This window comes from Trematomus bernacchii, unplaced genomic scaffold (assembly GCF_902827165.1).
Source record: "Trematomus bernacchii unplaced genomic scaffold, fTreBer1.1, whole genome shotgun sequence".
Lineage (NCBI taxonomy): Eukaryota > Metazoa > Chordata > Actinopteri > Perciformes > Nototheniidae > Trematomus > Trematomus bernacchii.
The window spans coordinates 10,310,776-10,330,826 of record NW_022988098.1 but is presented as its reverse complement, the minus strand read 5'-3'; the positions used below and the strand labels follow the sequence as shown (position 1 = coordinate 10,330,826).

The 20,051-nt window shown below is 39.5% G+C and overlaps 2 protein-coding genes and 1 pseudogene across 2 annotated transcripts in view; 1 reads left to right on the top strand and 2 right to left on the bottom strand.

Annotated features, from left to right (window-relative positions):
* LOC117475663 (nuclear factor 7, brain-like) overlaps positions 1–20,051 on the top strand; it is an 863,632-nt gene that overhangs the window by 448,989 nt on the left and 394,592 nt on the right. The gene's annotated exons all lie outside the window — the stretch shown is intronic.
* On the bottom strand, positions 113–14,216 carry LOC117475373 (annotated as a pseudogene).
* LOC117475372 (odorant receptor 131-2-like) lies at positions 15,837–19,921 on the bottom strand. The gene is made up of 2 exons (XM_034121517.1): positions 19,772–19,921; positions 15,837–16,604 (listed from the first exon to the last, which is right to left on the bottom strand). The coding sequence occupies exons 1-2, from the start codon at positions 19,919–19,921 to the stop codon at positions 15,837–15,839; spliced, it is 918 nt and encodes a 305-aa protein (XP_033977408.1).

The window sequence follows — 20,051 nt, the reverse complement described above, 5'->3', positions numbered from 1 at the left end:
ATATTTAAATAGAAACAAAGAAAGGCAATAGCCAAATCAAATACTATAAAACATTCCTCCTCAACATGTAGGCCTACATGTTTTTACAACCTGCCATGGCTATTCTTTAGGCTTACTTCATGCGCATCAACGGCAAGTTCTTGTTGATGAATATAAGCATCTCCGCATTTTTGGAAGTCAGCCTGTTCCTCTTTTCATCAACAACATTCGCAGCTGTGCTGAAAAGTCGCTCGCTATCTACACTTGTGCACAGCGCGCAGAGGTAGGCTCGTGCAGCTTCTGCGAGTGCGGGGAAGCGGCTTTTATTGTCTTGCCAAAAAGCAAGCGGCTGTCCGCTTCGTGGGAGAAGTGGCTCTGACAAGTAGAGATTCATCTGCGATGCGTATTGACTGCTGTCGTTGCTGCCAGCACCATGTTCCACATCTTCATCCAGTAATTCCTCATACATAGCCTGCAAAGAGCCAGCTCGGGGTACTTTCTCTGGGGGCTCAGAGCCGCTCGCCTCCGAACTTTTCTCATGCCGTTCTGGGCTGGAGCCTGAACGGGTGGCAAGGATACCCAAAAGCAGAACACGTAGCTGTGGCTTGAGTGCGTCTGGGAAATATCGGTCTTTGTACCTTTTTAACCAAAAAACGAAACAGAAAACAAAAGCAAACAACATTATTATTTATTTGATGTACTTCCGTAGGTTAGGTTATTTGCGGGTTTATAGCCTATATATACATTGCACAACTCTTAAGTGTTTTTTTATTAATTCTAAGAAAATTGAACTTATAGCATTCCTTTTACCAATAGCATAGGCTACTTATTTTTTATGTAATTTGGCCTGCATAACATAAATATTTACGAAGTAGGCCTAGGTCTATTCGTTTTCTCACCTCGGATCCAGAAGTGTGGCAATTACATACAGGCGCTGAGACCAAATGTCACCGAATCGCCTCTGGATCGCTTCCAACAAGGTGGCTTTTGATGTTTTCACGCCATGGTCCGTCTCAGCTGTTGTCTCAAGGAGACGCGTAAGAGCTCTAATGGATGGTATAACATCTGCAGCAGATGCAGTTGATGAGCTGATCGGTTGTGTTAGCTCTTCGAATGGTGCGAGGAGGGAAGACATATTTTCAATCAATTTCCACTGATGGCCGGCGAGCGTTGAAGGCAGGTCATAGTCGGCTGCATAAGCAGATAGTGCCCGTTTCTGTTCAAGTAAACTCTGCAGCATATACAAAGTACTATTCCACCTTGTGGCTACATCTTGTTGTAGTCGTTTTGTAGGTTGGCCAAGTTGTTGCTGAATACTTTGGAGTCGTGAGTATGCTAATGGTGAATGTTTAAAATGACCGACGATCCGTCTCCCTGCAGCTGTTATGTCAGAAATGCTTCGCTGTGACAATACTCCCTCGTTCACAACGAGCTGGAGTGTATGCGCCATACAGGGTAGGCTGGGTACACCCGCATCCTTCATGGCCTTTACCATGTTCTTTGCGTTATCCCTTAGAATAACGTGGACCTTTTCTGTCGGGATTCCCCAGGATCGGAACATCTCACGGAATGCAGCAGCCAGAGCCTCCGCTGTGTGTGACCCGGGGAATTCTTGACACTGAAGAACAACGTTGTGTTGTTTGAAGTCCTGATCAATGAAGTGCGCAGTTAAACTTAACATGGACATGGGACATGCACTCGAGCTCCAGATGTCACTGGTAAAACTAATTGATGTGACATTGTCCTTTAAAATGCTGTCTATGTGTGTATACACTGTTTGGTATAACTGCGGCAGGCATACGTCTGTGAAATATTTACGCCCTGGAAGGATATAGCGTGGATCCAAGGTGGTAATAAGTCGTCGGAACCCGTTATCCTCCACTACAGAAAGAGGCTGCTGATCAAGTCCAATGAATTCCATTACCTTTGCTGTTATTTCTTTTGAATTCTTGCTGTCCCTGCTATAGGGTTCCTGCCGTTTAAATGTCTCACTAACTGTCAACTGAGTGGATGACGGAGTTTTTACTGACGCGCTGGCTTGCCTTTCATACTCGCTGTATACTTTGAGGTGATGAACTCTCAAATGTCGAAATAAATTTGTGGTATTAAATTGTCGTTTTTGCGTTCCACCACGGGGGATTTCTGCTTCACACTCCTTGCATACGGCTATTTTAATGTCCGTTTCGGACACCTTGAAATATTGCCAGACTGGTGAAGCCATTTTGTCAGCTTGTTTTGCCGCGCACAGAGAAAAGTGTATGTATTTTACGTCATGCGATCGGCGCTCGCGATCGGCATGTTTAGAGAGCGCCGATCGATCGGTAGAGAGTGAGTATCGGCCGATCTCGATCGGTGACCGATCGATCGGAGCATCCCTAATAAGAACTCTTAAACTCAAAAATGTCTTCTGTATTCATGAAAACATAATAATTAACTTGTCTTAGCAACTGATACAGGTTGCATGTAAACTGCAAATTGTGCAATGGTCACCTAAAATAATCCGATACAAAAATAAACCTGCCCACAGTAAGAAATATTGGTAACACTTGATTTTAAGGTACACATATTCGCCATAAACTAGTTGTTAATTAACATGAATATTAGCAGTATATTGGCTCTTTATCAGTAATTATCCATCCATCCATCTTCTCCCGCTTATCCGTGGTCGGGTCGCGGAGGTAACAGTTCAAGCAGAGAGCCCCAAACGTTCCTTTCCCTGGCCACATCAACCAGCTCTGACTGGGGGATTCCAAGGCGCTCCCAGGCCAGCGAAGAGATATCATCCCTCCACCTGGTCCTAGGTCTACCCCTTGGTCTCCTTCCAGCTGGACGTGCCTGGAACACCTCCCTAGGGAGGCGCCCAGGTGGCATCCTTACTAGGTGCCCGAACCACCTCAACTGGCTCCTTTCGACGCGAAGGAGGAGCGGTTCAACTCCGAGTCCCTCCCGGATGACTGAACTTCTCACCTTATCCCTAAGGGAGACGCCCGCCACGTTGAATTAGCAACGAGCGAAAAATGCTAACACCTTACTGCACCAAAAATCACTCACAAAACCTTATTATTTATCCCTTCTCTACATCCATGACATGGTTTCACATCGTGAGGTGACACAGAATCGATGGACACCCACATTATCACTGAATTATACGTATTTGCGACGTTATAAGCAAAAACGGACATCAAAACAGGTGACGCTAGGTAGCTAAAAATGCTAACATTTTTACCTTGGTTCTGTAGTCTCTCCAAAGTGGTCTTCAATGGCATTACAATGATAAAAACGCTGCTGAAGTTAATCAATAGGTTAATCCAATGTGTCGGTGTCCCTTTGAAATGATTTCTGATAATCCATAAGCATTAAAACTGCTTTTCCGTTTCCAGATGTCAAAGCTAGAGATAGGTTCACTCTGATGAAAAATGACATGCGCGAAGCCCCCACCTTTTCTCTTCACAATGAGTGTGTGTGGGGGACTCCCCCTTCGATTCTATTGGCTCTAACGGTCAGAAAGAGCTGTCAACCATCAAAATCGACCAAGGGGGCCAGAGATATGGAAAATCCACCCAAATGACCCCAGAAGTGGTTTGTTTTTGCTAAACCTCTCTAAAAAGGTCAAATGTCACTTGTTTTGCATCAATCTTGATACAGGGTACTTATTGTATGTTGTACTTTGGATTCCTAAAGCTTTTAGTCTACTAACCCATCATCCAAGGGTAGTTTTCACTATAAGTAAAAAATAATTTTTGGACGGACACTATAATTTACAGTTTTTTACTATGTAAAATCAGAATTTTCTTTAAAATAAAAAACATCTATATTGATTCTGACTTTTCCACATCCAACTCACAGGTTTATCATTACTTTGAGAAAAAAGATTATTAATTTAACCCTTTTAGAAGGGAAGATATGGTCATTTGTTCTGGGAATGTCATTTTCGAGCCTGAGACCTGAAAAACAGGCTCAGAGTGGAACAGGTTAAGTAAAAGAAGTGTAAAATAAGACTTACATGAATCAGTCGTGCAAAAGCAGCCTGTTGAGTTGTGACAAGTTTGGCATGTGAAAAGTTGTCCACGGTAAACATGTTCCTAACTGCAATCATTTACAAATAAAAGCTTCCTTTAAAATTGCATAGTGAATACATGTTTTGTCCAATCACTGCTAAAATGATTATTTATAAAGAAATTATTATTATTATAGTATGTATTTTTTTCATTTTTATCACACTTGTAGAACTACAAAAACTGTTTTAGTTCCTAAATTAAGAAAGGGAGAATGAAAATAATTATGTGTGGTGATCAAAAACAAGATATTTAATGAATACTTGGAATATTAAATGATTAAATAAATTGATTACCAAAAATATAGCTAAGAAACACTCACCCATGCATGAAATATCATTGTAGGTCAATACCAAGCGGCAAACTCTGGGGAAGAGCCGGGACGCCAATACGGAAGTGCCACAAACTGCAGTTCATATATTGGCCGATAGGCGATGACTGCAGAAAGGAGCAATTTCCATAGAGCCCCATGTTAAAATGCCCAATTTCACAGCAGAAAAAAAACGTTTCTAGCCCTGGCTCCAATACATTTTATTATGTATATAGTTAGATTCCACCTTCGTGATTATGAATCTGTGAGTGAATTGTTTTCTAACGCGACCCTTTTATTTATATTAGGTCTTAAAGTTTTTGCATAAATTAGGGCGTGGTCACACTGAGTGACAGCTCTGTCAGGTGACTGCTGCTGTTAGCTTTTTGTCTCTCTGCTAGCTGCTCCGTCCGTGAAGCTACAGCGACTCTGCCTGGTCAGTTCATCCAGGGAACACAACTTGATCCCGTCCGTGTTTGTTTGTTCTTCATGCTTATATATCGGACTATTGTGACTCGCTCTGCGGTTAAAACAGACGGTGCATGAATGCCGTTTTGCGGTAAGTGAAATTCGAGTACTTTATTTATGTGTTTATGATTTTAATCAGCTACGTAATGAATGTTAAGGCTTGGGTTCGCGTGTAAGCGAGTGGTAGCTATGCTCAAGTATGTAGACAAGCTAACGTCGAAGTAGTGTATGTGAAATCAACCTCACAATAAGATGTGTGTATATTACAATTATTAATGTCATATTTCAAGATGATTACTTAGATATTACAATATGGTTGGTTGAGCTGGAGTTCATTATTGAGTTTACACGTTAACGTCACAGTCATCTGAAGAACGAACCCAAACGTTGTTGTTTTTATTAATTGCATTACCAAATTGGTATCAAATAAACAGTAACACAACAGCATTGGTAACACAACTTCCAAAGTTACAGTAAAATAAAAAGAACCCTGACTCGGACAATACACAATCCAACATGTTCAACAGAAGAGAATAAGTGATATTGTTTGTACACATGGTTCTTTACATATATATCTGTTTGTTTAAAGTTTCCAGGTGATGCAGACAGGATGGACCAGAGAGTGAGAGACAGAACTGGACTCCTCACAGCAGTGAACTTCAGCACAGGTACAAATACTCTTTTTTCATACTGTACAAAGAATCAAGAAAGATATTGGTTTAAATAAATGAAGTATTGACTTTAATACACTGATATACATTCCATTAAACAATACTAAATACTAGATCACCTACACATCAGTGAAGTTGAGGGTTTTTTCCATGCAAAGGGTTACATTTAGATGTTAACAAGCAATATGACTGTCAGCTTTCTAATTTAAGGTATTGAAGGCAAACCTATTAGTGACAACTGCTATTTATCTCTCAATATTGTCTGTAAAAAACGTGGTAAAAGTTATGATTTCAGTGAGAGAACAGAGCAAGCTTCTACAGTTGCACTAAGTTTTGATAACAGTTAAATATTATTTTGATAATAAAATATATTTCAATGTTGATGAATGTCATACTGTTCATTCATAATCTGATTGTCTTTGTAGCTCACTGTTGAAATAAAATAAAACATTACAATTACAAAATAATTATATCTACAGCCCCTAAACACAAACACACCTCTTTCATAAATAACACACTTGTTCTGCAATAATATGTTTTATGTTTCCTGTAATTTTTGTTAGGAAAGGACATGCCTGAAAGACACGACTCAACATTTTCTCCTTCTCTGAGGGTCAAGAAGAACATCCAAGAGGAAAATTAAAAGCTGATGTTATGAGATTTTAAGACCAGTACAGGACATTCACTAAGAAACTACTTTTATTGTGAAGTCAGCTGATCGAATGCACCTATTTCCACATCTACACTCCATCAGCTGATTAATTCTATTTGCCTCACTTTATGAGCTTCACAACATGTACCTTGTACCGCAGAGTTTGCAACGCAAATAAATGGGGCCAATCTTCAGTCGGATGTGAATGTGTAATCTAACATTTTCAGTAAGAATAATGGACAAAAGGAGTGCAAATACAAATTCAATTTATTGAAATCTGAACCAAAAGTTAATCAAACATGTTTTAAATAAAAAAGCACATATGGACAGAAGGTGTAAACCTATTAAATGTATAAGTAAACACATTTAGTCAAATAAAGTGACAGACAAGGCCTGATCAGGTGGTATCAGCTATGCCCAGCATGGGCTCCTCCATCAGGCCTGGTCCTCCTCACAGAGGAAAGACCCTCAGTCCTCTCCAAACCAACAGACTGGACGTCCATCACACGGAGGTTTCTCCCTGAAGTCTCTGCAGCTCTCTGGACACCACGCTGTCTCAATCCGTCCACACTGAATATGAGAGGGGAAAATGAAAATAATAAATGCTTTAGACAATAAGAAATATAAAGTTGACTGTTGAGTTGCTCAGTTTTTTTAGATTGTCAATACTATTACTGTATAACTAATATCCCAGGTTAAGAGGCACCTTCAAATAAAGATTGGTCTTTAAATACATTTTGTCTTTTGAATTGTTTGTCTAAAGTCAAGGATCTAGAACTGGTACTTATAGTTTTAATGATACAGTCTGGTTATAATGCGGTTTGGAGGAGGCCTCACAGGTAAGAGCACTAACTAGCTACCATCACATGCACCTTAGCTTAACTTAAATGTATTAAACGTATAATTAAGTGATAGCAAAATATAAATAACTAATGTCATGCAAACATATTAATATTTGCTTGATTCCAGTGTTGCATTTAGCACATTGCATACAAACGTTAAGGGATTTTAAGATTCTGAAGTATTATGCTAAAAACTCAATAACTTCGATTATTATTTATAGTTTTGCTGAATAGTTTCATGTCCGCTTACCTTAGAAACGTAAAATGTGACGGCAGTGTGCTGATGGGGAAGCATGTTAGCTTAGCTTCTTAGCTTGAGCTAGCTCTGTTACTTCCCAGCTGGAGGCAGAAGGTCCCGCCTCGGCTCCGCCTCTTTGCCCTTATTTGGAGCAGGCTGGAGCAGGCGGGAGTTAGACTCAGACGTCACTGTCGAGCCGTTAGTGGCCGACTCCGCCTACTAAGGGCTTCTCGGCAACTCTGCAGAATCCTATGGGTGACGTCACGGACCCTACGTCCATTTATATATACAGTCTATGGTCAATACGGGTAATTTTGGACCCATGTTGTCCCTTAGAAGGGTAGTGATACAAAAATGTTTTTTATTCAAAAATTAGTGAAAGTAAGACTTTGTGATGATCATAAACAAGTTCATTGAGGAATACCTGGAATTTTGAATTGTTAAAGTAATTTGTTGCAAAGATATTTACAATTAAAACTAACTCGGGTCACTTTTGACCCATGTTGTGTATCAAAGGGGACTGCTTATTTAAACAAACTGCTACGATTTCACTGCCTATTACAGTGTTGTATGTAAGCCTAAATTGGACTTCACAATCACGTTACAACCCAAATTTGTATGTGGTATTCACAGGTGGGAAGTAGTGGAGTACAAATACTTTGTTACTGTACTAAAGTACATTTTTCTGGTATCAGTACTTTAATCCACTACTTATTTTTCTGACGACTTTTTACTTTGACTTCTTACATTTTTAACACAAATACCTGTACTTTCTTACATTTTCCAAACAGGCTGGTTCCTTTAGTTTGAATGTGTGTTTGGTGGTGTGATCATTATTATTTAGAGTCATTGCGTGCCTATTGATTTGAACACGATCCGTGTATCCATCATTTTCTGGTCTTCTCTAAAAAAGAGGGACCAATGAAAACGTTGTCACGTTGCCGTTGTTCAGCATGGAAACATTCATTAGCTAACAATGACATTATTGTTCTGTTAATATAAAGGGAAGTCAGGTACTCTTTAAAACAGCTGGTAGTTATGGGTATTTTTTACTTAAGTACATTTCAAAGCCCATACTTCTTTACTTTTACGAGTAAAGAAGTTTAGTCAGTACTTTTACTTGACCTTTAGTGAATAATTGAAGTCTAAAAAGGGGCTACTTATTGCTAACCGTCCAACACAGGTGCTTTTTCATGTACCCCCTGAAAGTCTTGTCTCGTATACCGTAGATGATCGGACTGATCGATCGTGGCAGGACCTGAATAACAATATAATAAGCAAAGAGGATGTCTGTAGAGTTCTGAGGAAACCATTGCATCAGAACATCTAGAAGCTGCGGGGCTACATATGCCAACATGCAGAGAAGCAGCTGAAACCCATGGAGCAAGACTGTGTTTTTGGCTCTTTTAGCATCTTCGCTTGCTGTTTGTGCAGTGGAGAGAATTTGGAAGTAAGCGTAAAAGACAGTAGTCCAAACTGTAACAAGCAACACTATATATGTGATATCTCTCTTCTCCAAGATGATGGGATTTGGGAAGGCAGTTTTTCTGAGGCAGAAGATCTTTGTATGAAAGAAGTCCAGTGGCACTGTGGCCAAAGTGATGAAGAGATCAGGGAGACAAGACAACATGGTGGTCGTCCAGATCAGACCAATCAGGATCAGCGTTCTCTTAATGGTACAGATCTGTGCGTGGCGTAGAGGAAAACAAATGGCGATTGTAACATTCAATCGCCATGCAAGCCAGATTCAGAGGCGTGTTTTCAGTCATGATGAGAGCCATCAGGATGAAGGTGCAGCAGACAGAGGCGTTTATTTTGTAGATAGTGTAGCTGATGATGAACATGCAAAGGGAAAGAGTCACTTGGACCATGTCGTTGACCACCAGGTGAATGAAGAGGACGTACCGAGGATTCGTGTAGAAGATCTGGAGGGTGGGAAGAAAAGCAAAATGGAAGACAAGGTTTGAAAAACATGGAAGTCTGAGGGTCAGCTTTACAATTAAACCAGGTGAGTATACTTAAAAGTGAAATGGGTGATTATTTGGGGGAAACTTCTGTGTAGCAATGCATTGGGAGTCACCGACTCAGGAAGGAGACACGGTGAGAGTTGGAGCTTTTGATGTCAAACACTGATGGGTTTATTCAGAGTATCGGCCGGAGGATTCACATCACAAATCAAAGAGTCAGAGGTTCTGACTACACGGTAGAGTTGCCACGTCAATTCTGAAGAGCCTCTCTCTATGCTAGACCTTTTAACTGGTTCACAGAGAGTAATCAACATCTCTGAAGGAGTAGACTAAACAGCTGGGAACACTGAGCCACCTGCGTCCGACACTCATGGCCTCAAAGAGTTCACATCTTAGAGTCCACAAACACCGATAAAGACGTGCCTCAGCGTTCTCACTACAAGTACCATTCGTGCCAGACAAGTTGACCGGTCACAAACTGGTAACAACAACACATATGGCACCAAGGCCTTTCCTTAAAGGAGATAACAGACGTCAGAGTAGATCATAAAACGTCACAGAGCAAAAGGTTAGATATCTAGAAGAATTATTCCTTAACAATTATAAACAAAGCATTTTCCAGTTCGTCATTTTCATTTGAAAGCTATCAGCATTCACATATCAAATACAGCAACTACCACCGTATGTAGTTTAGAAATATTTGGCATATCACTGACAGCTAGTTGGCGAAAAAATCTCTTTTGAGGATAACATTTTCTGGGGATGTTACTTGCTAGCTACCTAGATGCATCAATGGAAAAATGGACAATAAAATGGCCAAGAGCTTATACTGTATGTTTATATACAGTTGATATCATTATGTCTTATATTCAGTCAACACATCCGGCCTTGTTTATCCAGACTTTCCCTTCCATTCATCTATTTTTCCTTCTTACCGTATCTTTACCCACATCCCTTTCAACCCTTCATCCCTCTTTCCCTACATCCCTCCGACCTTTCATTCCTTCCTCCCTCCTTCCTACATCCCTTGATTCCTTCCTCCCTACATTCCTTTTACACTCATCCCTCTTTCCCTAAATTCCTTTATCCCTTCCTATGCACATCCCTTTCAACTTTCATCCCTTCCTTCTTTTACCCGTTCATCCCTCCTTATCTACATCCCTTTCAACCCTTCATCCCTACATCCCTTGATACATCCCTCTTTTCCTAAATTCCTTCATCCCTTCCTATGCACATCCCTTTGACCCTCATCTATCCCTATATCCCTTTACACTTTCATCCCTCCCTTCTTTTACCCATTCATCCCTCCCTACCTACATCCCTTTAAACCCTTCATCCATTCAACCTTTCATCCCTTTCTCCCTATATCCCTTTATCCATTCATCCCTTCATCTCTCCTTCCTACATCCCTTGATCCCTTCCTCCTTACATTCATTTTACAGTCATCCCTCTTTCCCTTTCTTCATCCCTACATTTCTTCATCCCTGCCTCTCCATATCCTTTATCCATTCATCCCTCCCTTCATCCTTTCAACCCTTCATCAGATATGAATGCAGCAGTACAGGTTAGCGGATTCACATATATAAGAACTCTTAAACTCAAAAATGTCTTCTGTATTCATGAAAACATAATAATGAACTTGTCTTAGCAACTGATACAGGTTGCATGTAAACTACAAATTGTGCAATGGTCACCTAAAATATTCTGCTGCTTAATTGAACGTGACGTTAAGCCAAATGAATTAAGGAAAAGGGAATGCCAGTTTATTGTTATTATAAGGCTGCTGCAAATAGTAGACCTACAGTTAGAAATTAGCTCTTGATCAAACCAATGTGTGCTTAAATTAATTAACTTGTCTTATTACATGGCTTAGTTGAATACTCGATTCTGATTGGTCAATTCAGAACACGTGATACATTGTTAATCCAGTAGTACAGACCGCTGTCAAGGACTAATGGCGCGTTTCCACTACACGGCCTCGCTCGGCCCCGCTCGGTATGGCTGGGCCTCGTTAGGACTGGCTCACTTTATGGTGCATTTCCATTACAGTTTAGGAACTGGGGTAGTATCTATAGTAACGCAGTGTAGGCGGAGCCGTGACGTGATCTTCAGAGAACCACAGGAAAAACAACACAGCCGTTAGCTGTTAGCACTCAGAGCTCACAGCTCCTCATATATGTTCAGAAACTAGACAAAAGTTAAACAAGTACAAACCACAGACTGCCTGTGTCATGGTGAATGCAGTCGCTGCTTTATTTATGTCTGTATAGGCCGTTGTTGTGAGTGTGGACGGTCAGAGCATATACTGCATTAGTTTAGCCAATCTCCATTTAGAAAAACACGCATTTTAAAAGGTTTTTCGCCTGCCGTCTGTCTGCAGACTTGACAAAGCATTACTTCATGGTTTTTACTAACCGGTATCAGTATGTTGTTACTTCGGCATCATTTTGAAACGTGTATTACAATTAAATCACGGTCAAATATGTCCATCTTGTTGTAGTTGTAGCCCCCTTGCCAGCGATGCTCTCTCTAGTTTAGCATACTCAGCCCGACTCAGCCTTGTTGTCTCTGGCCCTAGACCCGCGATTTTATGAGGCCAGAATAACTGTGAATTAGGACCCACCGGCCGGTACTAGACCAAGTGGAAACGCAACCAAAGACGGGCCGCTGACGTCACAGCCCTCTTAAACCGTGCTCCGCGCTGTAGTGGAAACGCGCCATTATTGACCGTTGTGAAGGACGCTCACATCTGCAGAAAGAAGTCCGATCGATTTAATTTATACAGTTTGGCCGAAAAGCAAACTGCATGTAAACTGTTTGCTTGTCTTTAGTTTTCCGTTGTCTACCGTCTGAGAGCAACATGGAGGATTTTAATATTAATTTTAATATATTTGGAGAGCACAGTCATTTGGATGAATAGTTAGTGGCTAATGAGTCCCCAGCGAAGAAAATAAAAAGACAAGAGGGACAGGAAAACAGCGGAGAAGTAACGGGGCAGAAACCCTCAACACGGAGCTGCGGTCCTTTTTACGCAACGGTCCAGATATAGACATCAAACGGCGACACATATTCAGTTGCCAGTTACTTAGGGCAGGGATATCTAGATACTTTCCAAGGTTTGACATAATGAATTGTGCTACTTTTAAAGCAAGCAACGATGTTTTTAAATCTGTAATAACAATTTTTTGAATCAATGAAACTATTTTTTAAATCAATAATACTATTTTTTAAATCAATTAAAAAAAAATCTAAATCTATAACCTAAAATATTACGATACAAAAAGAAACATGGCTACAGTAAGAAATATCGGTAACACTTGATTTTAAGGTACACATATTCTCCATCAACTACTTGTTCATTCACATGAATATTAGCAGTATATTGGCTCTTTATTAGTCATTATAAAACACGTATTAATGCCTTATTCTACATGACCATATTCTCCAAGTACTAGGTCATTAGTTAAGAGTTGTTGTCCTTAATAACCCTCTAATTAGTGCTTATTTATTGTAAGTAAGGACGTTGTTGTGTTTGAGTTTGGGTCTTAAAATGCTCAATATGGGCGTAATAAGGCATTCTCTCATAATAACAACTAACAAATATGATCCATTCTTATGTAACAAGACATGAAACTATAAATGTTAATTGTGTCAAAATAACTCAAAATGTGGTATTTCTAACTCAGAATATGTTCCCTATTTTAAAGTGAAGTCTAGCTCTTAACCAATAAGCTAGTAGTTTGACTCTAATATGTTAATGAACAACTAGTTGATGGTGAATATGTGTACCTTAATCTAAAGTGTTACCGAAATATCTCTTGATCAACCCAATGTGTGCTTAAAATGAATGCATTTAGTCGACAGCTTCCTATAGAGTTGCTAATAACTTCCTTTCAATTCATTATTAATGGCTAAATGTCAAAGGAAACTCCACCTGGTGTTTGCAGAAGGTGGTGAATGAGGCCGGCATTGATGTAGTTGATGGAGATCCCGATCACCACAACAATCAAATTCTTGGCCACAGCTTAGAGAAGGGATCTCGATACTGTAGAACACCGTGACGTTGGCAGATGAGGTGTTCATTTCTTGAAACTGAAAAGAAAAGAACACATTTAGTACATAAAAAATAAGGAGAGATTTACAGTAAGGATTGGCTGCTGTTGTTTTCTTATAGCAGAGGTGGGAAGAAGTGGAGTTCAAATACTTCGTTACTGTACTTAAGTACATGTTTCTGGTATCAGTACTTTACTCCACTACTTATTTTTCTGACGACTTTTTACTTTGACTTCTTACATTTTGAACACAAATACCTGTACTTTCTACTTCTTACATTTTGAACACAAATACCTGTACTTTCTACTTCTACATTTGAACACAAATACCTGTACTTTCTACTTCTTACATGTTGAACACAAATACCTGTACTTTCTACTTCTTACATGTTGAACACAAATACCTGTACTTTCTACTTCTTACATTTTGAACACAAATACCTGTACTTTCTACTTCTTACATTTTCCAAACAGGCTGGTTCCTTTAGTTTGAATGTGTGTTTGGTGGCGTGATCATTATTATTAGAGTCATTGCGTGCCTATTGATTTGAACACGATCCGTGTATCCATCATTTCCTGGTCTTCTCTAAAGAAGAGGGACCAATGAACACGTTGTCATGTTGCCGTTGTTCAGCATGGAAACATTCATTAGCTAACAATGACATTATTGTTCTATTAATATAAAGGGAGGTCAGGTACTCTTTAAAACAGATGGTAGTTATGGGTACTTTTTACTTAAGTACATTTCAAAGCCCATACTTCTTTACTTTTACTTGAGTAAAGAAGTTTAGCCAGTACTTCTACTTTTAACAGAGTATTTTTAAACACGAGTATCTGTACTTCTACTTGAGTAAAGGGTGAGTGTACTTTTGCCATCTCTGCTTATAGAATGTAAATGGTTAGCGTTTGTATCAAAGTCAACTTTATTGTCAATCCTCTGTGTGTGTGATACAGAGAGGGAGATTGAAATGCTGTTTATCATCGTCCCAAAGAATAAAAATATACAGTATATGTATTTACTGTATATATAGACATATATATACACCCATAAAGGTATACATAAAAATGCACAGCAGTAATACAAAATATAAACTTCTAAACCTACTTGTAATGCCCTTAGAGGGTTCCAAGGTTCTCTAATTATAAATTGTTATTAATATAATGCAATATAAATACATGTATTTATTTTTAGAATTGTTCACAGTATGTACACTTTAAAAACTATATACAATTATTATGTTAAAGATGAGTATACAATCCAAGAGGCTAGGAGCAGTACATTTATTATCAATAAAAGGGCCAGTTCTTTTCCAATCATCTGATTTATTTACTTATTAACTCAATTAACTTGGCACAAAGACTGACACTATATGACAGGACAAAACATTTATTTACTGCAACTAAATCTACATTTCACTTATAAATGCTTCATTTAAATTTGAATGAGTTGATACAACATTAATAACCATAGCTGAAACCTCTAAAATCATACAATCAAGCATTCATTGGAAAGATTCATAAACATAACCCCTTCTTTTCTCTTTCTATCATGAAAAACATGCATTCTGTCACCTCATCGACATGAAATGTACCACAAAAAGTCCCATTAATTTGTTTTCATTGAATCATAACAAGTTTAGTATCACCGCTCTATAGCATTACCAAATATTTATAATGAATATTTCGAGGATAAGCTGAAATATGATGTATTTCAAACCATCAATGATTCAGTTTGTATAAGATTCACAATCCTAAACAATTGAAAAAGACGTTAAAATCAGGTTTGTTTAAGTGAAGCCACAAGTTTGTATTCTGAATACAGCTGTGAAAAGAGAGTGAAAGGCAGCTGGCACTAACCTGAGACCTGGATACCAACAATATGGCAACTGGAAATCTCAAACTTTATATGTTGCCTTGTATTTGGGGCGTATTTTGGAGATGACGTATCTTTTGTTAAACTGCTAATTAAACAAACTGCTACGATTTCACTGCCAGCTACAGTGTTGTCTGTAGGCCTAAATTGGACTTCACAATCACGTTACAATCCAAATGTGTATGTGGTATTCAGATGTGGGAAGTAGTGGAGTACAAACACTTTGTTACTGTACTTAAGTACATTTTTCTGGTATCAGTACTTTACTCCACTACTTATTTTTCTGACTACTTTTTACTTTTACTTCCTACATTTTTAACACAAATACCTGTAGTTTCTAATTCTTAGATTTTCAAAACAGACTGGTTACTTTAGTTTTAATCTGTGTTTGGTGGCGTGATCATTATTATTTAGAGTCATTGCGTGCCTATTGATTTGAACACGATCCGTGTATCCATCATTTCCTGGTCTTCTCTAAAGAAGAGGGACCAATGAAAACATTGTCATGTTGCCGTTGTTCAGCATTGAAACATTCATTAGCTAACAATGACATTATTGTTCTATTAATATAAAGGGAGGTCAGGTACTCTTTAAAACAGCTGGTAGTTATGGGTACTTTTTACTTAAGTACATTTCAAAGCCCATACTTCTTTACTTTCACTTGAGTAAAGACGTTTAGTCAGTACTTCTACTTGACCTTTAGTGTATAATTGAAGTCTAAAAAAGGGGCTACTTATTGCTAACTGTCCAACACAGGTGCTTTTTCAGGTACCCCCTGAAAGTCTTGTCTCGTATACCGTAGATGATCGGACTGATCGATCGTGGCAGGACCTGAATAATAATATAATAAGTAAAGAGGAGGTCTGTAGAGTTCTGAGGAAACCATTGCATCAGAACTTCTAGAAGCTGCGGGGCTACATATGCTAACATGCAGAGAAGCAGCTGAAACCCATGGAGCAAGACTGTGTTTCTGGCTTTTTTAGCATCTACGCTAGCTGTTTGTGCAGTGGAGAGAATTTGGAAGAAAGCGTAAAAGACAGTAGTCCAAACTATAACAAGCAACACTATATATGTGATATCTCTCTTCTCCAAGATGATGGGATTTGCGAAAACATTTTTCCTGAGGCAGAAAACCTTCGAATAAAAGAAGTCCAATGGCACTGTGGCCAAAGTGATGAAGAGATCAGGGAGACAAGACAACATGGTGGTCGTCCAGATCAAACCAATCAGAATCATAGTTCTCTTGATGGTACAGATCTGAACGTGGCGTAGTGGGAAACAAATGGCGATGAAGCACTCAATTGCCATGCAAGCCAGATTCAGAGGAGTGTTTTCAGTCGTGATGACAAGAATCAGGACACAAATACAGCAGATGGAGACATTGATCCTGTAGATGGTGTAGCTGACAATGAACATGCAAAGGGCCAATGTCATATGGATCATGTCGTTGACCACCAGGTGAATGAAAAGGATATAGCGTGGATTCATGTAGAAGATCTGGAGGGTGGGAAGAAAAGCAAAATGGAAGACAAGGTTTGAAAAACATGGAAGTCTGAGGGTCAGCTTTACAATTAAACCAGGTGAATATCCTTTAAAGTGAAACGGGGGATTCTAAACACAGCATTTTCCAGTTCGTCATTTTCATTTGAAAGCTACCTAACTTAGCTACTTGCATTCACATATCAAATACTGCCAACTACCACTGTATGTAGTTTTGAAATATTCGGCATACCCTGACAGCTAGTTGGCGTAAACATCTCTTTGAGGATGACATCTTCTGGGGATGTTTCTTGCTAGCTACCTAAATACATCAATGGAAGAATTGACGATAAAATCTATTTCCCTTCTTACCGTATATTTACCCACATACCTACATCCCTTTCAACCCTTTATCCCTCTCACCCTCCTTCCTACATCCCTTGATCCCTTCCTCCCTACATTCCTTTTACACTAATTCCTTTTTCCTTACATTTCTCCATCCTTCCTCTCTACATCCCTTTGACCCTAACCATCCCTATATCTCTTTATCCATTCATCCCTTCTTCCCTCCTTCCTACATACCTTGATCCCTTCCTCCTTACATTCCTTTTACACTCATCCCTCTTTCCCTTTCTTCATCATTTTCTTCATCCCTGCCTCTCCATATCCCTTTATCCATTCATCCCTCCCTTCATCCTTTCAACCCTTCATCAGATATGAATGCAGCAGTACAGGTTAGCGGATTCACATATATAAGAACTCTTAAACTCAAAAATGTCTTCTGTATTCATGAAAACATAATAATTAACTTGTCTTAGCAACTGATACAGGTTGCATGTAAACTGCAAATTGTGCAATGGTCACCTAAAATATTCCGATACAAAAATAAACCTGCCCACAGTAAGAAATATTGGTAACACTTGATTTTAAGGTACACATATTCGCCATAAACTAGTTGTTAATTAACATGAATATTAGCAGTATATTGGCTCTTTATCAGTAATTATCCATCCATCCATCTTCTCCCGCTTATCCGTGGTCGGGTCGCGGAGGTAACAGTTCAAGCAGAGAGCCCCAAACGTTCCTTTCCCTGGCCACATCAACCAGCTCTGACTGGGGGATTCCAAGGCGCTCCCAGGCCAGCGAAGAGATATCATCCCTCCACCTGGTCCTAGGTCTACCCCTCGGTCTCCTTCCAGCTGGACGTGCCTGGAACACCTCCCTAGGGAGGCGCCCAGGTGGCATCCTTACTAGGTGCCCGAACCACCTCAACTGGCTCCTTTCGACGCGAAGGAGGAGCGGTTCAACTCCGAGTCCCTCCCGGATGACTGAACTTCTCACCTTATCCCTAAGGGAGACGCCCGCCACGTTGAATTAGCAACGAGCGAAAAATGCTAACACCTTACTGCAGCAAAAATCACTCACAAAACCTTATTATTTATCCCTTCTCTACATCCATGACATGGTTTCACATCGTGAGGTGACACAGAATCGATGGACACCCACATTATCACTGAATTATACGAAATGGCGACGTTATAAGCAAAAACGGACATCAAAACAGGTGACGCTAGGTAGCTAAAAATGCTAACATTTTTACCTTGGCTCTGTAGTCTCTCCAAAGTGGTCTTCAATGGCATTACAATGATAAAAACGCTGCTGAAGTTAATCCATAGGTTAATCCAATGTGTCGGTGTCCCTTTGAAATGATTTCTGATAATCCATAAGCATTAAAACTGCTTTTCCGTTTCCAGATGTCAAAGCTAGAGATAGGTTCACTCTGATGAAAAATGACATGCGCGAAGCCCCCACCTTTTCTCTTCACAATGAGTGTGTGTGGGGGACTCCCCCTTCGATTCTATTGGCTCTAACGGTCAGAAAGAGGTGTCAACCATCAAAATCGACCAAGGGGGGCCAGAGATATGGAAAATCCACCCAAATGACCCCAGAGGTGGTTTGTTTTTGCTAAACCTCTCTAAAAAGGTCAAATGTCACTTGTTTTGCATCAATCTTGATACAGGGTACTTATTGTATGTTGTACTTTGGATTCTTAAAGCTTTTAGTCTACCTTACCATCATCCAAGGGTAGTTTTCACTATAAGTAAAAAATAATTTTTGGACGGACACTATAATTTACAGTTTTTTATTTTGTAAAATCAGAATTTTCTTTAAAATAAAAAACATCTATATTGATTCTGACTTTTCCACATCCAACTCACAGGTTTATCATTACTTTGAGAAAAAAGATTATTAATTTAACCCTTTTAGAAGGGAAGATATGGTCATTTGTTCTGGGAATGTCATTTTCGAGCCTGAGACCTGAAAAACAGGCTCAGGGCTTAACAGGTTAAAATTCCAAACAGATCACCCATTGTAGCCATGCCTCATACTGCTCAAACCCCTCTTTTGCAGCCCTGTTAGAGAAATGCGGATTTTTGGTCCTTAGCTTGAAAAAAGAAAAAAAGAGGAGGCGGAGCTAATGCCTAATCAGAATTCTACCGGAGATAAAGTTCAATTCTGCTGTGACAAAACGCCATCCTGTTCTAAACCACATCAAGGATTATTTCTGAAACAGTATGCTTTTTCTCTTGCGGGTTTATCACAAGGTGAGTTCCTTTTTTTATTTCCTGCTTTTTAAACACATGTGCTCTACAGTACAGGTTAGCTCTGAGTGTTAGCGAGGCTTGCTAATGTAAAAAAAGACGAGATTACGTCCAAAACACGTCAGGCATTGTTTCGGATAGCAACTCTCTGTGGGTCTGCCGCCGATTTGACGTCATATCGGCAGCAAATCTGTATCCGCTCATTGTACACCCGTTTTTAAAAGATTTGGGTAAGGAGGAAAAGAGAAAGGGTTTTATTTTCTGACGCTGCGTGAGTTCCCCGACACACCGGGGACACATGTTTATGTATAAAATACATCAAAAAGTGCATTTTGCATGATAGGTCCCCTTTAAAGTGAAGTCTTGTTCATAACAAATAAACTAGTAGTTTGACTCTAATATGTTAATGAACAACTAGTTGATGGTGAATATGTGTACCTTAATCTAAAGTGTTACCGAAATATCTCTTGATCAACCCAATGTGTGCTTAAAATGAATGCATTAGTCGACAGCTTCCTATAGAGTTGCTAATAACTTCCTTTCAATTCATTATTAATGGCTAAATGTCAAAGGAAACTCCACCTGGTGTTTGCAGAAGGTGTGAATGAGGCCGGCATTGATGTAGTTGATGGAGATCCCGATCACCACAACAATCAAATTCTTGGCCACAGCTTTAGCGAAGGGATCTCGATACTGTAGAACCACCGTGACGTTGGCAGATGAGGTGTTCATTTCTTGAAACTGAAAAGAAAGGAACACATTTAGTACATAAAAAATAAGGAGAGATTTACAGTAAGGATTGGCTGCTATTATTTTCTTATAGCCTGAACTGATAACAGCTCTCAGTCAAGGAGGCCGATTA